Raw genomic sequence first — 18563 nt, 5'->3', positions numbered from 1 at the left:
GCAAACAGCCGTAGTGGCATAGCTCAAGTGATAGAGTGGCAGTTTCCCAAGCTAAAGTACGTGAGTTCGTTCCTCAACCCTTGTGTAACTTTTTTTTTAACAATAAACTAGTAGAATGTACTCCCAAAAATGTATTCTAAAATTTACTTAGAATTTCTGAGTGGAAAAACGTTACTCCTTTTTTGTCATGGGAAAGGCCAATTCTCTTGTACACAGTAAAAATACTTAGAGTAAAATTAACTCTGAATATTTTATTCTCTTCCGAGTATAATTTTTTACTCAATTTAGAGTGGGACCAAATAGACTGTTTAGAGTAAAATGTACTCTACAAAATTTGCTGTGATATATAACAACTTTTCAGACTGCGTGTGAAAGGGGGCTGAAATCAGTTTTTAAACATTTTGTGTACTCTTAAATACATGTCTGACAGCTACAATTGCTTTTAACCGCAGTGCAGGAGTCGTGAGTTAAATTTCACATGCCGCTAGATTTTACTCTTTGACTTTTACAACATTTTACATACTCTTTGACAAGAGTCTCATCCTGCTTTTATTACAGCTCTCGTATGGCAGAAATTTGCCTGGTCAACTTTGTCCCTTCAGTGCTGGCAAGGAAGCAAAAAAAAAGTGAGGTATTTGTGGCAGTGTGAAAAGTGGCTGTGAGTCCTAATCAAGAAAGAACGGCACCTTTTTATATTAGTCATTTAAACAGAAATTCATGGCAGATGAGAGGTCGTCTCCAACTTACCCCAATTCTCGTTAAGATGTCGATTTCACTTTTGACTGAAACCCGAGGGAAAAACTCACTTTCACATGTCTTTGTTAAGACAATGGAGCTCACTGTGTGTGAGGGCAAAAAGTCTACATTTGTGGCCCACATACAGTAGGCCTATATCCCATGGTTACGCAAAAAAAGAATTAGTGCCACTAGCCAAGAGTGTTTTGACTGTGCCGCGTGTGTCAGAAGACATAGCCAGAGTCATGTGTGTTTAACAACAAATAATAATAAAACAAAAACACTGTTAAGCTCACAGAAGAATGTTTGTCGTCACATGTCGTCACATGCCACCGCTGAGACAGAATTTCCGATTGTGGAATTTCACAAGGCCGCCTGTTGTAGTCAACCGCTGGATTCCGATACGGACAACTTTGTCCTAATCTTTGGCCCCTACAGCTTTCATCTGGCTCCAAGGAACATTTTTGAAAATCCACATTTGATGGCTGATAAAAGTCAGTTATTTGGATCCTGTATGGAAATTTCCACCCAGTTTGTAGTGGAAAGCGATATCATCACTGCACCTGAACCCAAGACCACACACTATTTTGTAATAATCGCTAATTGTCATGATGGGCATGAGAGGTTGAGGGATGGTGGACCCAAATGCGGGACAACATGGCAGGAAGACAGAAATGAAGGGCAATGTGAAGAACTTTATTGAAACCGAGAGAAAGGTGAGTAGACCATGACCGGACTGGTCGCCACGACTGGGCTGGACGAGAGCAGACTTGGCAGAACGTGGGCGACTTGGCAGTGACGAGGACGACTTGACTGAGACGCGGTCGACTTGACTGATTTTAGCTTAGCTTTGATGCGACGAGAATCTTGCAATCTACATAACAAACATGGCTTTGCATGTATCGAAACAACATGAAAAAGACAAACACAGGAGAAATGACAATGGCGGGTGATTCAAGTATAACCACTTGTTGAACGTGGGAATAAAGAAGCAAAATATTTTGCTGCAAAAGCATAAGCAAGCTAAGGAGGCTGCGCAAAACGACGACGACACGGCTATCCGCCATTGTTGTTGACAGAATGACGGTTTCAGGCTAGAATTGGCGCATACGTCATCAATCTGCGACAATGCGTCGTCATCGAGCTGCAACCATTACGTCATCGCTGGAGGAGTATCCTGCATAAGGTGTCTAGACGGACGCGTACGGGGCGCGTATTGAAATCTTTCCAACACACAGGTGGACAAGATTAGACATAACGAGACGAGGAGAGGGGGGAGACTCGGAATACATAAAAACACTAACCATAGACAAAAGACAACAATCACACACAAAAACAAACAAAATCCAAACCCAAAACATGACACTAATTATTAGGGGTGTTAGAAAAAATCAATTCGGCAATATATCGCGATATTACAGCGTGCAATTCTCGAATCGATTCGATAAGCAGTCGAATCGATTTTTAAACATCAATTTTTTATGGAAATATTCAACAAAACATCTTCGGGTTATGATTCACACATAAAGCATGAAAGAAGGTTATATTAATGGAACATTAAGTCTTAATATTTTATTTTAGTGCTGTTCAAACATGAAACAAACTGCAACCTGTTTGTTAAATGCAGTGGCTCAGTTCAGTTATAAGCCTGAAGTTTCAGATAAATAAATGCATTTTCAAATCTTACAGTGTACATGTAGAAGTGTACTGATTAGTATTTTCAAAATTTTAGTTTAAAAAAAATTCGCAATAAGCTATTTATAGATTCATATCGGGATTGATCGGTATCAAATTGAATCGTGACCTATAAATTGTGATACGAATCGAATCGCCAGGTGCTCTGCAATTCACACCCCTACTAATGATGATAAACGCCAACATACAATTTGGTCTTCTGTAAAGCGAACATTTCTAATCTCTTTTCAGACTTGTCAAATACCTTTTATTGATGAATGAAGCTAATTTATGGGGTTATATAGATAATAAAGAACAAAGTAGTCTTCAGTGGTAATGTGCATGTTTTTTAGCCGGTGATGTGGCTGGTGAAGCACTAATAATTTTCAGATTGACAAATTTACAAGCCAAACAGTGGCGTATTTGCCACTAAAATAGCAGTCAGACATTGAAAAAATGTATTGAAAAAAATGTCACATTATAATTCTTATCAAAGATGTATTTGGCCTACTCCAAAATATTATATTATGTTCATATTATCACGTTCAACTACTACAAAAACACATTCAATAAAATAATTTTTTACAAATCCAGTTTTAAATTTTTTGTTTAATTAGGTCCAATTTAAGTATTTTATTGTCTGTAGATGAAGTCTGTTTTTTTAATCAGTCCTAATCTTTTGAACAGGAAAAACAGACAACATTGTAATTGGCATAGTGAGCACAAGCTGGAGTAACTTTGTCACCTCTGACACGGCGTTGATCAAAATCTTTTCTGCCAAAAAGATAAGAATATGTCCAGGAATCTGATATGAGCTATACCTTCAGATGAGATCATGGATCAGAATAAAAGAGGAGGATCGGTAGCTGTAGGCGTAGAAGAAGAACGGCACTGATGTGAGCCTGCGTGCTCTTGTACGCCCTCTTCGGTGTGGCGGTGGAATTCTGTCTGCTTCCCCTGCACTCTTTATCAGTGGTTTTATGCATACAGCAAAATTCTAGAGAGACAAAGCACTTGCCAATAGCCTTCTCCGTTGTAGTACAGTAATTTTACCAATAGAAGGTGGCGTTGTACTGTGCTAATTCTGCTTTTAATGAATGATTGCCCAAAAAATTCTGCTGCTGGCACCTGCACTTATCATCTCTTGTGTTTTTATGTAGTTATTGGAATTACAAAACCAGAAGCTACCGTTGGAATCGAAAAGTCAATACAACGCACGGATTATAGAACTGAAATGGAATTTCATGTCATTTTATGTCATCGTTTGTTTTTTGTTTACCCGTCCCCAGCGTGTGAATTTAGCTAACACTTGTGTTTTTGTTAACAACCGAGAACATTTTGCTTCAGTGGCCTTAGCGTCTGTCTCTTTGGAATTATTGAAGAATTTTGTCTTCAGTGAAAATAATCAGAATCATTTTTATTGGCCAATTATGGGAAGTATGTAGTTTGAGCGAAATCTAAATGACAGCAACAAAAAACTACAACAACAACAACAAAAAACATCTCGGATGTAGCACATAAGTACAAAGAGTTGTTAAATAATGTGGAGTCATCAAGTTGAGCGTACATTTTTGTACATTTGCAAACAGTGAAAAACATTTTGAGTTTTTGATGAAGCTAATGTTCATGTTTTCATAAACAGAAAATACTTTTTGAGTTTTTAAATTGACCTCAACAGCAAAGAAGTTTTGAGAAGCTAATGAACCTTCTTAATTGACGCTAAACATGTGTTTTGTAATAATCAGACAGTTAAGTCCATAATAGATCGAACATGTTTTGTAAACATTCAATACTATTTAGTGTTAGATGAAGCTCATGCACATGATTTGGAAAACGACACAGCAAACTTAAGCGTTCAATGACTCTAACGGACGTATTTTGTAAACTGCCAGTAAACCGACATGCTTAATAATCAGAGACAATGTAGTCATCAGTGAAGATAGCATACCTGCTATTGCAATCACAGAAAACACTTTCAATTTCAATAAAACAGATTGCTAACAATGGCAATTTTGTCATCAAGCGATTTCCTGTCTTTGTACTGATTTCAGACATGATTTGTCAGGCTTCTCCTTGAGCACAAATATGATTTCCTGCAACATGTTTGTGTTTTCTTCCAGTTGTTTTGAAGCATCCGTGGGGCCAAAATGGTCCACGTTAGAAAACATTATTTTCAGTGCCCATTTTTTTTAACTTATGAACTGCTTGGAAATACGTGTGATGATAATGATCATCCATGTCAGGAAAAAAGGACGATTTCAAAAGTACTATTCAACCCATTTAATGCAGCTATAAACACATGATGCATTTCCTCAGAAAGTGCTAATGCAGCTCTGCGAACAGGAAATATTGAATCCATCCATTATCCTTTTCTGTTGAATGGGGGCGGGGGGCACAAGGGGAAAGGCTGAGGTCTAGAACTGCTGACTGTGATGAAAGGCCCGTGGGGAACAAGCTTGCACTGATCACCTGTCAACTGCATCGGAAATTAAGACGAGCATTATTATTTCAGTATTCATATTTTTGTGACGTGTTTGTTGGTGTTAAGTGGGAAAAAAAATTCTAATGCCTTTGGCTCAGTCTAGTTTGGGAAACATTACTCAACTGTATATTATTCTTATGTTAAATAGAAGATGGGTGGATGCTCAGGAGAGGTTTCATGACTGTGCGTGGCTGTAAAAGTGAACGCAGAAGCGGCCGCCGCCTCTCTTCTTTCTCACCGGGGCGGAGGAAGAAGAGGAGGTGCGTCTCTCTCTCTCTCTCTCTCTCTCTCTCTCTCTCTCTCTCTCTCTCTCTCTCTCTCTCTCTCTCTCTCTCTCTCTCTCTCTCTCTCTCTCTCTCTCGCTCTCTCTCGCTCTCTCCCTATTGCTCTCGCTCTCGAGCTGTAGTTTGCACTCCATATTATAAAGCTTTGCGCCCTTCCTGCGCGGAAGCCTTCTGGATTTACGCGCGCTGCTCGGACGTTTTTTGCACGCCGCCTGCAAAACTTGTGCACTCACTCGCTCACTGACTTGAGCAGTCCTTAACAACTCCTTCTCCAGCACCACCAACTCATTCTTCATTTTTTGGTGATATTTATAGTTTTTGGTTTTGGTTTTGGTTTTGTTGGTCTCCTCTTCTCGGATACTAATTTTGACGTGTTGGATATGTGCACACAAGATGATGACAACCCCTTCCCTGCCCGTAGAAGTAAAATAAAATAGGCTTTCGCGCACTCGAGCTTGTCCCCTGTCGTTCCATATGAAGAAGCCAAAAGTAAGTGTGCATTTTTGTTTGAAATATTTTTGCTTGCATGCATGCATTGTTGCAGCGCGTTTCGTGTTGCGTGTGACACAATTGCATGTTCAAAGGCTGATTTTTAATGCCGCCTCGGGAGGATCGATGTGTGTAGCAGCAGTTTTTTTTTTATATTAAAATGCTGCTTTTGGCAGTTATTTCATATGGTTCATGACCTACAAACGTCAGTGGGTCCCTTGAAAGGTATCATAAAACTCCTCGACCACTTATTATTTTTGTTATTATCATTATTATTATTATCATTATTATTAATATTGTCATTATGCGTTTTTGTCAAATGTTGGCCGTCATCAATAAACCTAACAAATGTGTTTTTTGTGAGATGATGTTGTCACTGAACGCACCACTGCTCCAAAACGTAATCGTCGTTGGGTACCTTGAAAGGCAAATCAAACATAATTTTATTCTGAATTTGTATGTTTTTGTGAACAATTTACTGTTGTCTATTCCTATGCTATGCTATGTTCCTATTCCTATGCTTTAGGATCATGTGGTCCCTTGCACGCAATGAATAAAAACAAAATATTATCATGAACATGAACTTGGAGCTGATGGTTGATTTTGTGCGATAGTGTAGTCCTTGAACGTACCACTGCTTGACTTAAGCTGCATTGACTCCCTTGAAAGGCGCTTTGTAAATACAGTTTAATACTGAGCATAGATTACATATTGTTCAAAGTTTACTGCTGTGAGTGACCCTACTGTCAGTGAGTTCTGTGACAGGATGTGGTCCTTGAATGTGCCACTGTTTCAAGACTTAAGCATTACTGGATCTCTTTGAAGGGGCTTATGAATATATATTGTTTTTGTAAAAATGTGCTAACAACGTGGCTTTTGACCACTTCTAGTCAATGAACAATATTGTAGGTGATTAGTGAGCCGTTGTCTTTATTATTATTGAGTAGCATTCATGTTTTACAAACAATTTACTGTCTCCCACTGTTGTCAATGAGCCTAAGAGATTATTTCTTAGATGAAGTAGTCCTTTAACATTTGATTTAAATGCACCAAAGCTGAGTTATTACCTCTAGTAGTAGGTGTTCGCCAAACAGCTGGTCTCGTCTTCCCACCTCCTATCTGCCAGATCTGCTTTGTAGTAATTAAATAAGACTTTATTTTTGTCCTTTTTTGTTCTTCTTGCTCCATAGAAGTCCGATATTTGTTGGTCAGCAACACATGACCGTGGCCAAACATTGGCTCGAGGTGTCGCATATAATTTCCCTCAGCATTAGTTGTCCATTTTCTATCCTGTGATCGTCTGTCAACCAATCTGGAGTTTACCACGCCTGCCTTGCCAAAAGTCAACTTTGGTAAATAAAGACACTAAATCATACATCTCAAACTCCGGCCGTCGTGGGAAACAATCCTGCATGTTTTAAAAGTTTCCCTCCTCCAGTACACCTGAATCAAATGATCAGTATTGTTATCAGGTTTCCGCAGAGCTTGCTGATGAGCTGATCCTTTGAATCAGATGTGTTGGAGGAGGGAAACCTATAGAACAGCCCTTGAGGACCAGAGTTTGAGAATTATGCTCTAAATTGTTTGAACACACCATAGCCACCTGTCAAGCGTTTACCCTGCTTCACTTGCCATATAGTCAGCTGCAATAAGCTCCAATACGTACGAGGTACGGGAAATGGAGGAAGGGATGGTTGTCCACGTGGCTTGCAGGTGTAACTTTAGTGTATTTTTTTGTAAAGTCAATTTCCATCACCAGGGAGTTTACCCAGTGAAAGCTATTACAGATTATTTATCAGACGTTTAGTCCCACAAATCAAGACGGGCTTAGACCTCTGCCGACTCCTTTGACATCTCATGCAGTTCATGGGCTGAAGGAAGGGCCCCGGTGATTGATACATACTTCCTTGCGGGCAAACTGTGTCCTTGTGTGCACGTTCATAAAACCCGCACCGGTTTTTCCACTAAAAATATGCCTCTTGGGCAATGCGGACTTCTTAGTTAACAAAAATTCAGACGTAAGAGATTAGCAAATGCTGATAGGTGCACAGTGAACAAATGAGTATGCTGTTATGGATTGTTTTATTCATTGGGTCTGTATTGAATCTACAAGATGTCACGATACGCTTCAATTTTTCTCTTTCGTTCCGGGTATCATCAGGGTAGTAGACGCGAGACCATCAGCGCTACAGCGCTTAAGCTTTGCTGTATTTGGAAGTATTCCCTCGTCTATGGCTCGCCGATTGATATTGGAGTTGCGTTACAAAATTGCTGCCAGGCAAGAAGTTCTTCTGTTCCCAACTGCAGTTCAGCACCAGTTCGAAAAGCTTTATGGCCGTCACACTGCTCCAACGTGTAGTAAAATTTATGCTATCCATGGCAAGTTTCCCAAAACAGGATCTGCGCTTGACATACGACACAGTGCAAGGTTTGCTACTAACACCGCTGATGAAAACATCCTAGAGTAGGTGCTGACGGGAAGCTAGAGAAAGTCTATCGGAGGGTTGCACTGGAAGTCAGCACCCAGAAAATCTCAAGTCAGCAATTCAGTGGCCGTGCATTGTGTCTTGAACTGCTCCGTCCGACGAATGTGCCTGCGTGGAACACGTGCCAACGTGACCTCTGAAAAAATGTAGCATGAATGAAAGCGCGTGCATATCTGCGGCCTGTGGGCAATCTCAGAGCAGTCTGCGTATGCGCATTGCCGAAATAAAGGCAGAGGATTTGAACTACCTGAAGTCAGTATGGGTGATGCTTTCCACTGAATCAATCCTTTGTTGATACTGAGTTCCAATCAAGTCCTCCAGATAGCCTTTATGTGATACTTGTACTACATGTTGGATCAATCTGATGGCCATGAAGCATCTCAAACTGGTGCTGAACTGCAGTCAGGGAACTTCTTGCCAGGAAGTTATTCTGCAATGTTGCTCCAATACTATCTGGCAAGAGAATTATTTGTTGGTTCACTAAAACCGCTAAGCTGCTGTGAAATGCTATGGCCTCACATCTGTCTGTATGATACCTGTAATGAAATAGAAACCAACCCTCCATCCATCCATCCATCCATATGCAGTACATATTTCCCTTCTCCTTCCACATTTCTTAACCAGTTGCAACCGTTCCAGCTATTGTCATTGGGATACTTAATTTTTGAACATTAAAAAAAATATGGCTTGTGTCAACTGCTCCATGCAACACAATCATTTACTTGAAATGTCATGTAGCATGTTATTTAATGATGATACTGCACATTACAAATGTTCTCTCCGGAAATCCGTATGTCAGACACCAGAGTGGTAATATGTCAAGCTAATTGTCCTCTCTGCCAATCGGATGATGTTTCATAAGGCCCTGTTTTTCCACAGCAGAGAATACATCAAAGTGGAGGGAATCCGACCACAGTTTGTTGGTTCTCATTTAAAATAATAGAAACAACAAAAGCCAGATGAAACAATGAGGACTGGCCTGTTGCGTATTTGAAAATAGGAATTGATTTCGGGGCGCGTTTGTTTCGAACGTTTACACGGTCGACGGTCCTGTCCTTTGAAGTGACAGATCTCGCAAAACGCAACTTGCGTGTTTCATTTGTTCGCTGATATTGTTTATCATCATATAAGTCCGTTTTTATATTTGTCCTTACTTTCACGCTGCCCTTCATAATCAGCTTTTCTTTGAACGGTTATCCCATTTTTCTGGCTCATTTTCAAAGCTGTGTATGTCGGGACACGGGTACAAATTTACCATCATACACTAACTTTCCCCACCATGTTTTGTCCAGTGCAATTTGGTGGCATTTCTGTTCAAGATGCTACTGCAGAGTCTGTGTGAAAGAGAATCAAGTAGAAAGTGTGAATGGGAGTGTGACGTTTAGCTTGATTGATTGATTGATTGATTGAACTCAATTGTATGGCTGAGCTCTGTGTCTGTGTGGCAAAGGCGGATAAATGCCACGTTTAATTCATGGCCCTGATGCGGGTAATGCCTCAAATGCAAGTACAAAGGCAAACTGACAGTTTAATGTCTTTGGAGGAAATGTCTGTGACAATTGTATCGCTGGGTTATGTGTGAAAGGCAAAGGCTAATTGCCTGATCTTCTGTTCCAGGTCTGATACTGATATGCCAATTTTGCTGGATATCTGTGTGAAATCGGATAGCTGAAAGTTGTCAATGGGGGTGAGGTGGGGGTGGCTGCCATCATCTAATTATCTGATGGCAGGATGCTGTGTTGCAGTATGAAAGCACACACAGCTTTTGACAAATATCCCCCCTTTGCTGCCTTCTTTGTAAAAAGCACAGGCGGATAAAGGCTGGCTCTTTTGTTACAGATCTCATTCTGCCATTTTGTGGGATCTCGGTATCAAAGCCATTTGAGGTAGTAGTCAGGTTTCCAAACAATTGTTTCAAAATTTTTAAGCAAATTTCGTGAAAATGCTTGTTTCCATCTGTTGTTCTTTTGCGAATATTGAGAGGGGACTCCGCCGCTGTAGGTGGCGATATACACCATAGAGATGTGATCCACGAGAAAAAAAGAAGAAGAAGAAGAAGAACAGGAAGCGACTGCACCGTGCAATGACGTCGTATGAGTTTGCTTTTGTAATTTGTGATAAAACGTAGCATTTCTTTGCTGTTTTTCATCTACAATAGCATTCATATTTGCTTCTTTAATTAATTCCAAAATATTTCTCTTTCATCATCGTCCCCTCAAACATACCTTACTTTCTCGTCCGACATTGCTTTGTGACTACAAACATATGTGTGATGTAATATCTGGTCAAAACGTGTGACGTGCATCCGGTCTTGTCAGCGTTTATTCGCAAAATTTGTTTCCATAACCAAAATTCACATTTTCCTTTTTTTTTTTTGGATACGTTTTAAAATCCAACCCCTTAAAGTGTAAAAACTTTTGGGTGAATTTTGGGCCCTTTTTTTTTCAAATTTCTAGTGTTTCCATTCAGTTTTATTCTCACGTTTCTTCAAAATTCGAATAGAAACTTGGGGCGATGAATGTGGCGTGTCGGTATCAGAGCTGTGCTGCCATGTTGTGTGTAAAACAATTGTGTCCTCAGAAGATCTTTCGGTTTTATAAAGTACGAAAAATTGAATACTTGACTTGTGATGTTTCAAAAAGAAAGCAAGAGGTGATTTTTTCAGGTGTTGCTGACAAGTAAAAAAAAAAAAAAGAAGCCTTTAATGAGGATTTAAGACTCAAAGCTTTGGCAGATCCCCCGATCTGCCAAAATTCTTCCACACTAAAAGCTTGTGATTGAACCCAGGCGCTTAGGTTGAGTTGTGGATTTGTCGTCTACTCTTTGTTGTTACATATGAACTTAATTTACCCAAATTAACAATCAAATTAACAATTACTTTTGTTTTGATGGGTTGGGATTGGCATACTGCTGCTGAAGCCGAAGTGTGCAACTCTGGATTGAATGATGTAGGACAAAAAGGAAACATTTGGCAACAGTGGCGTCTCGTTGCCTGCTTGGCCATTAGGTGAGCTTCTTGCTGCTTCTAGCGTACACTATGCTCATATCAGTGATCAGATAATTGTGCTAAAAATATCTGATAAAATACACCTTTTTTTTCTCGCAATAGTACGACTTAGTTCTCATGACATCACAACTTTCACGGTAGTATTACAACTTATTCTTAGAACTTTAATTGTAATGAATTATTAAATTATTATTTTGATGCCGCTGAATCAGAAAATGGCGTTGGTTCTTACAAATTGGCACTAGTTTTTGAGATATCTTTTTTTTTTAAATTGCTTTTCAAGTATTCTTTCATTTTATTAAACCCTGATAGATGGCAATTGTTATTGCAGAGAGTCTTTATATACAAATCATGTGACAAATAGAAATCAAGCGAAAAAAGACATTAACAATAAATACACGCAAACAAATTGTTATGAACAATCTTCACATACGCCACCACGAGTGAAGTGGGAGGGGATAGAGCAATTAAAGGTATTGCAATGCCCTTTATGAAGGTAAGGAAGAGCAACTATTGCTCATGCATTTTTCGTCATTCTAAAAGGGCAAACAGTCAAACACACAAATACAAAATGAAAACACATGAAAGAGCTGATGTAGGCCCCAGTTCACACCCAGACGCTCACATGCAGTCTATTTATAATAGTGCTGCATGAATTACATTTGACAAATATGGTTGTCGTCTTCTTCTTTGATGACGTTCTCCACCTGTTTCAGGTCTTCTTCTTCATCTACAGATTCCCATCACTCACACGCACTCTTCCTTCCTCTGACTTCTTCCATTTTGGTTGAAAGCAGGTGAACTCACTCGCTGCATTTTTGTAGCTCTCAAACCTGACTGGTGTGTTTATAATGAGTTTGCATACCTAACGTATGTGTTTAATTAACTGACTCATGGGTGTGGCTAGGTACTTTGTAATTGCAAGAAAGTGACATTCACGATGTGTTTTGCATATCACTGTGCAAAAAGTGTGATGAAAAATCAAATCCAGCGTTTTCCTCTTTGTGTTTAAGGCGTTGATTATTATGTAATTCATTTGTTTTTAGTGTTTATTGTTTCAGAAATGATATGAACAAAACCTGTTAAAAATGCACACCTAAGCTGTGTTGGCATTTTGCATTTTCATATTTGCCTTATACAAAGAAATTGAAAGTTGATTTGGCACGTGGTTGGAAAATGCATCAAAACAGACAGAAAATGGTGAAAGTGTGGAAGCATGATGAAGCGAGCACATGACATCTCATGTCATCATTGTCACACGGAGCTTGCTCTCTGCCCTAGACACGCTTTTGACAATTCCGAAATTACATCACAAGTCAAAATGGCGGTCGTATGCTGCGTTTGAAGTCGGATTTATCCCACTCAGTCTCCCAGTTCCGCCCTCAAAGCGTTTGAGGCGAATGCAAACAATAAAGATAGCTAATTCCCATAAATTGTTTGTTGTTCTGGTTAACCCAGTCATTCCAAATCCCGTTGTGTCACATGTCTTGTATTTACATTTGCCTCGAATGCTTTGAGCCCAGAACTGACACATCGAGTTTCCTCAAAGACTGATTTATTTATTTTTTTCCTCAGTGAAACAATGCTCTCTGCTCATTGAAAGACATTTCATCATTGTAATTTGATTTGTGAGGATCATTTTGATTTGAAAATGTGATCAAATGCTACTTGACTACAATAACAACATGCCTGGTTTGTATGCTAGACAAAAAGCAAAAGCAATTACAGTATGCCGTGAAAATAGCAGAAATGCCCGAATTTTTGGAATTATCAATAGGTTAATTGAACTAGTCTTGGGTCCTACACAGCTTCTTTACAGTGTTATTAATGTTAATGTACCCTACTAACATAATATTACCCCTGCAGAAGGCTTGGTCTCTGTTCATTATGACTACTGTTGATTTGTGGCTTGTTTATTACCATGGTGACAAGTGCAGTATATGCTAACCCTTACGCTTGTCGCTAACCGTTACAGCAGTCACACTTACTAAAAAAAATCATGGGTGAAATTGCTCAAACATGTTGTAGTGCAAAGCAAACATACAGTAGAGCCCCCAAAACAGTTGGAAAGATCTTAAGTTAGCGTTTTAATATTTACCAACAAATAATTTAATATTAATATTAAGCATAATTTTAAAAGTGTAAAATGTGAATTTGACCCCCAAAAAGCACACATTATTAAAAAATATTGGAGGGAGGGGGGAAATCAAGTCAAGTATAATTTATTATTATTATTATTATTATTATTATTATGTGTGTTCAATAGTTCAATAAATTCCATAATTAACTCACGATTAATCGCAATTTTTATATCTGTTCTAAATGTTTAATAAAATGTGCAATAATTTCCCCCCTAAATTTCTGTACTCTTACATAAAAGTGTGGGGGGGAAATAGTAATTTCATAATAATTCATAAAATTTAGTTAAAATTAAAAAAAATGTACTGTACTGTAAAAAATGAGTATAATATTGATTTGTCCATCCATCTTCTACCGCTTATCCGAGTTCGGGTCGCGGGGGCAGCAGCTTTAGGAGAGATGCCCAGACTTTCCTCTCCCCAGCCACTTCAACCAGCTCCTCCGGCGGGATCCTGAGGCGTTCCCGGGGCCTCCTGCCGGTGGGACATACCCGGAACACTTCTCCATGGAGGCGTCCAGGAGGCATCCGAACCAGATGCCCGAGCCACCTCAGCTGGCTCTTCTCAATGCGGAGGAGGAGCGGCTCGACCCTGAGTCCCTCCCGGATGACCGAGCTTCTCACCCTATTTCTAAGGGAAAACCAGGACACCCTGCGGAGGAAATTCATTTCGGCCACTTGTATCCGGAATCTTTTTCTTTCGGTCACAATCCTAACCCTCGTGACCATAGGTGAGGGTAGGAACGTAGATCGATTGGTAAATCAATTCTTCACCATAACGGACCGATACAGAGTCTGCATCACTGCAGACGCAGCACTATCCTGCCCTCACTCAGAAACAAGACCCCAAGATACTTGACCTCCTCCACTTGGGGAAGGATCTCATCCCCGACCCGGAGACAGCACGCCACCCTATTCCGACTGAGGACCATGGTCTCGGATGTGGAGGTACTGATCTTCATCCCAACCGCTTCACACTCGGCTGCGAACCGCTCCAGTCATCTGCAAAAAGCAGAGATGCAATGCTGAGGCCACCAAACCGGACCCCCTCAACGCCTTGGCTGCACCTAGAAATTCTGTCCATAAAAGTTATGAACAGAATCGGTGACAAAGGGCAGCCTTGGCGGAGTCCAACCCTCACTGTAAACGAATCCGACTTACTGCCAGCAATGTGGACCAAGCTCTGGCACCGGTCGTACAGGGACCGCACAGCCCGTAATATTGATTTATATTGGTCATTTTTCTGCCACTAGAAAGCATAACTGCATTTGTAAGACGTTGGTGACTGCTCAGTGCATTTTTCTTTTCATATTAAAAGCTATCTCATCTTTAACATGAAGTAACTTGTGCAATTCTGCATATTTTAAAATGTTTATAATACAATTTGACCCCAGTCTCCACAAATACATGCATTATTATAAAATGTATTACTGCTAAATTTTGAAGTAACGTGTATGCTGCGTTGTGACTGCAATTCCCCCAGTACAGGCTTTTCAAGAAAGGGGTGGTTATTAATCGCGCGTTTAAATAATCTGTGGCATTAAAGGAACTTGAACTTTTTCTAATGCGGAAGCAAAACTCCCAGTTCAGCAAAACCCCGCCTCTCCCTGTGTGGTTGCCACGCCCCTCTTGTCCAAGCCGGCTGCTGCCAAGGAGCGCTGTGTGGCCACGCAAAACCGGCCAAGCGTTGTCGTACAACCGTGTCTTCTTTACATATGGAAACGAGATGGATGTTCAATTTTTCAATAAACATTTGTAACAAAATGGCTCCTTGCCGCAAGAAATCGTAGTGGAGCAGGGAAGAAGAGGAAAGAAAGGAAGAAAAGAAGGAGAAAATGACCATGAGTTGGTCATGAACCGTAGCGGCCAATTGTCATTGCACTTTGGCATTGCAAATGTGAAGGATAATTGTTTGCTTTGAATTCATTTGGACAGAATGTTTATTAATAAAGGCTACTTTTGTCACTATCCCATGGAGGTCTCAGAGAAAGTGGGCGTGCGTTTAGTCCGCAGAGGCGGTGCGGGGGTGGGGCCGCAACAAGTTCCAACAGCTTGTTTTCTCAGGTTGGGAGGGGCTGGTGCTTGGAGAGCAGAATGACCTAGAATTTGTCATAGAGGGGCGAATGGAGGGAAACACCACTTCGGTGATGTTTTTGGTGAGGAATTAGGATTTGAACATGGCTACAAGCTCCCAAAAGTAGATTTTGCATGTTACTGTCCCTTTAAATCGACAGTACTTTGATCGTAAAGTATGGGCGGACTTTTCTTAGTCATCTGAAAGTATCTCTGTTATGTGGGGGCCAGCCCACAGCAACATCGAGCAACGCGCTGACGTACTGGGCGACCTCATTGTGGTCAAGCTAGCTCATTAGATCACTAGCTCATTAGCTCAAAAGTAATCCCTTGAGTATGTCTTGATTGACAGAGTGCATGGTGCAATGGACCAAATGCCGGTCAGCTGGTTAGCTGGTCTGTTAGCCCACTAGTGGCTAATAGCATTAGTCCCCTAACCCCCCCATAGCTAATTCATAGTAATTCACCCTTGACTTACTCCGTGCGCCACACGTGTCAAAACACCTCAGGGTAGATACATTTTTGAGGTTGTAGGCCTAGTTAGATGGCTAACTGGGTTTATTATTAAGTAAAAATAGCAATTTCAATTTAGAACCACAGATTAAATGACGGTGCTCAGTACATATACATATATGCTGTATGGTGGGCGAGGGCCGATTCTTGCTCAAGTGTATCACTGGGCTCTGTTGTCGTCATGCCCAGAGAAGGTGAAAAAGAGTTTGATACTATATCATTCGGGTAAAAAAACATTTTCTCGCTCAGTCTGTTTTCAGCACTTCAAACCTCCATCCATCCATTTTCTTAACCGCTTTTCCTCACAAGGGTCGCGGGGGGCACTGGAGCACAGAGACAAACAACCATCCACACTCACAATCACACCTATGGACAATTTGGAGTGTTCAATTAGCCTGCCATGCATGTCTTTGGAATGTGGGAGGAAACCGGAGTACCCGGAGGAAATCCACGCAAGCACGGGGAGAACATGCAAACTCCACCCAGGAAGGCCGAAGCCTGGACTCGATCTCACGTCCTCTGCACTGGAAGGCGGACGTGCTAACCAGTCAGCCAATGTGCCGCCCCACTTCAAACATATTCAATGTAATTATAAATATCCTGTTTCCACCAAATGGTCCTGACAAGTCTCGTTCAAGTCGGCACAAGTAGAGTTTGGAATGATCAGTCCTGTTTTTGCTTGTGATTCCAGCGCCTATGAATTTGGGTCCCAAAGAGTGACAGTTTAGAAGGGTTAAGTCGGGTTCAAGCCCAGGTTGAAGTGTCAAAATCAAACAACAGAGTTTCAAATCCTGGTTTCAAGCCTGGATTAGGGTTTCAAACTAGGGTTAGGTTTTAAATTAAGTTTCCAAACCAGAGTTAGGATTTGGATTTGAAATTCGAGTTTCAAGGCTGGGCTCACATTCTGGACAAGAGCTAGTTTTACAAATGCTTGTTTCAAGCCATGGTTCGAGTTTCTAATAAGCATTAAGGTTTAAATCTTTGCCTGACTTAAAACTTTGTTTGACTTCAAACTATAATTTGGTTTAGGGTTTCAAGCCTGTGCTTGGGTTGACACAAGCGTCAAGATTTCCAATTCGGATTTTAAGCCCTGGTTATGGTTTGTTAGGCTTTCAAATTAGGGTTTGAAGCTTGGATTAGAATTTCAAACCTCGGTTTGGCTATAAAGATTTTAAATTAGGGATTTAATTAAGGCTTTCAAGCAAGCCTTAGGGTTCCAAATTGATGGTTCAAGCCTTGCTTAGGGTTTAAAGTATGGTTTCAAATTAGACTTCAGATTTTGATTTTGTAAATCAAATCGGACGGAATTTAATTCTGGAAACATAGAACAACGAAGACGATGTTGGATTAGGAAGAAGACTCTCTCCTGCCTCAAGTGTCTCCCGTCTGTCTGTCTGGCGTCTTGTCCTCTTCATCTGTATTAGATTGAACGCTTTAAGTGCTCCTCAGCAGACGGGCAGAGCTCAAAGGCTAAATTGATTAGCGAGAGTCCATTGGCGGGGAGAAAAATGCGGCATGCTTCCTGTTTTTATGCCTGTTTTGGTATTTCGCCTTTTTATTCTCCCGCTCAGTGGTCCGATTTTTATCAACATGCTTGGTGATAATGATGCGAGGGCCATAAAAGACTTCAGAGGCGGTCAGGAGTTTCTTATCTTTATGGTTTTAGTGCCAGCTACAAGTTGGACAGATGACTTGATGGCATTATGTTGAGTTGAAAGGAAACCAGAGTGTCGGAAGATGACTTATTGTTTTGTTCAAAGCAAGCCGTCTAATTTAGCTGGCACGTTACTACTCACATGCAATGATTAAATCTAAAAATGTTAGCAATTTTTACATGCTTCAAATTTTGTATCAATCAGACAGAATGCCTTCCAGACTGGACCACTGGAAATGTCACTATAATGGCAGCTTCAAACAAAAATGGCTTCCTGTGTCTTTTTAGTCGTGGCTTCATCTCTTTGTGGTTCCACTTATGATAAACAGGCCTACCATATTTCATGTTGCCAATGAAACTTTGGCCAAGATGTATTTGTGTTTTCTCCACTTCAAACTAAAGTTTACAGCTTTATGTGTCTTTTCAAGGCATGGTTCCTTCCCTTGATTGGCATGCTACCAAAATTGATGTTGCAAATTGAAGCTGTCTTCAAGCGTTTCAAAAAGTGAACCAATGGCGAGTCATCAAATTTCACCCACATGCAATGACGCCCCCCCCCCCCCCCCCCAATGATTCTGTGTAGTATACGCGTTTCAAGTTCGGTAGCAATTGGACAAAATCTCGAGGATAAGATATGGAAGACTCCAACAAAATAAACCTAAAATGGCCACCTCAAATCGCAGGCTTCATGTGTTTTTTTTCTGATTATTGTCTTCATATGTCTTCTTTTGTACTTATAACTTAGTCTCTTCATTTTCAATTCGTGTCACTTAAAAAAAATTGTGAGAAAGCAAAAACAATTTTTTTTTTAGGCCGCACTTTGCATTGCAAAAAGCCATGAAATAGGAACCAGATGAGACAATAGGGCTCACTGTGTGAAGGGGGGCATTCAAGGACCAAACATGTGTATAAGTAACCCACACAGATCCTGAGGTGACAAAAACAAAACAAAAGCTTTATTGTCGCCAGCTGAGAGTGTTGAGATTGGCTCACGTCAGAAGATGGAACCTCAGTCATGTGGCTTCCACT

General features: G+C 40.5%; 1 protein-coding gene across 1 annotated transcript in view; it reads left to right on the top strand.

The window, feature by feature from the left end:
- Nucleotides 1-5320: 5320 nt before the first annotated feature.
- The window catches only part of kitlga (kit ligand a), a 49787-nt gene continuing 36544 nt past the window's right edge, over nt 5321-18563 (top strand). The window contains exon 1 of the mRNA XM_086074506.1: nt 5321-5664. Coding sequence (XP_085930632.1) covers nt 5650-5664 — 15 coding nt within the window. The 5' untranslated portion in view covers nt 5321-5649. The remainder of the gene's footprint in view (nt 5665-18563) is intronic.

Source organism: Leptonotus elevatus, chromosome 4, assembly GCF_054856555.1.
Source record: "Leptonotus elevatus isolate MCC_2025b chromosome 4, RoL_Lele_1.0, whole genome shotgun sequence".
NCBI classification, from domain to species: Eukaryota; Metazoa; Chordata; class Actinopteri; order Syngnathiformes; family Syngnathidae; genus Leptonotus; species Leptonotus elevatus.
This window is presented reverse-complemented; position numbering and strand designations above follow the sequence as displayed.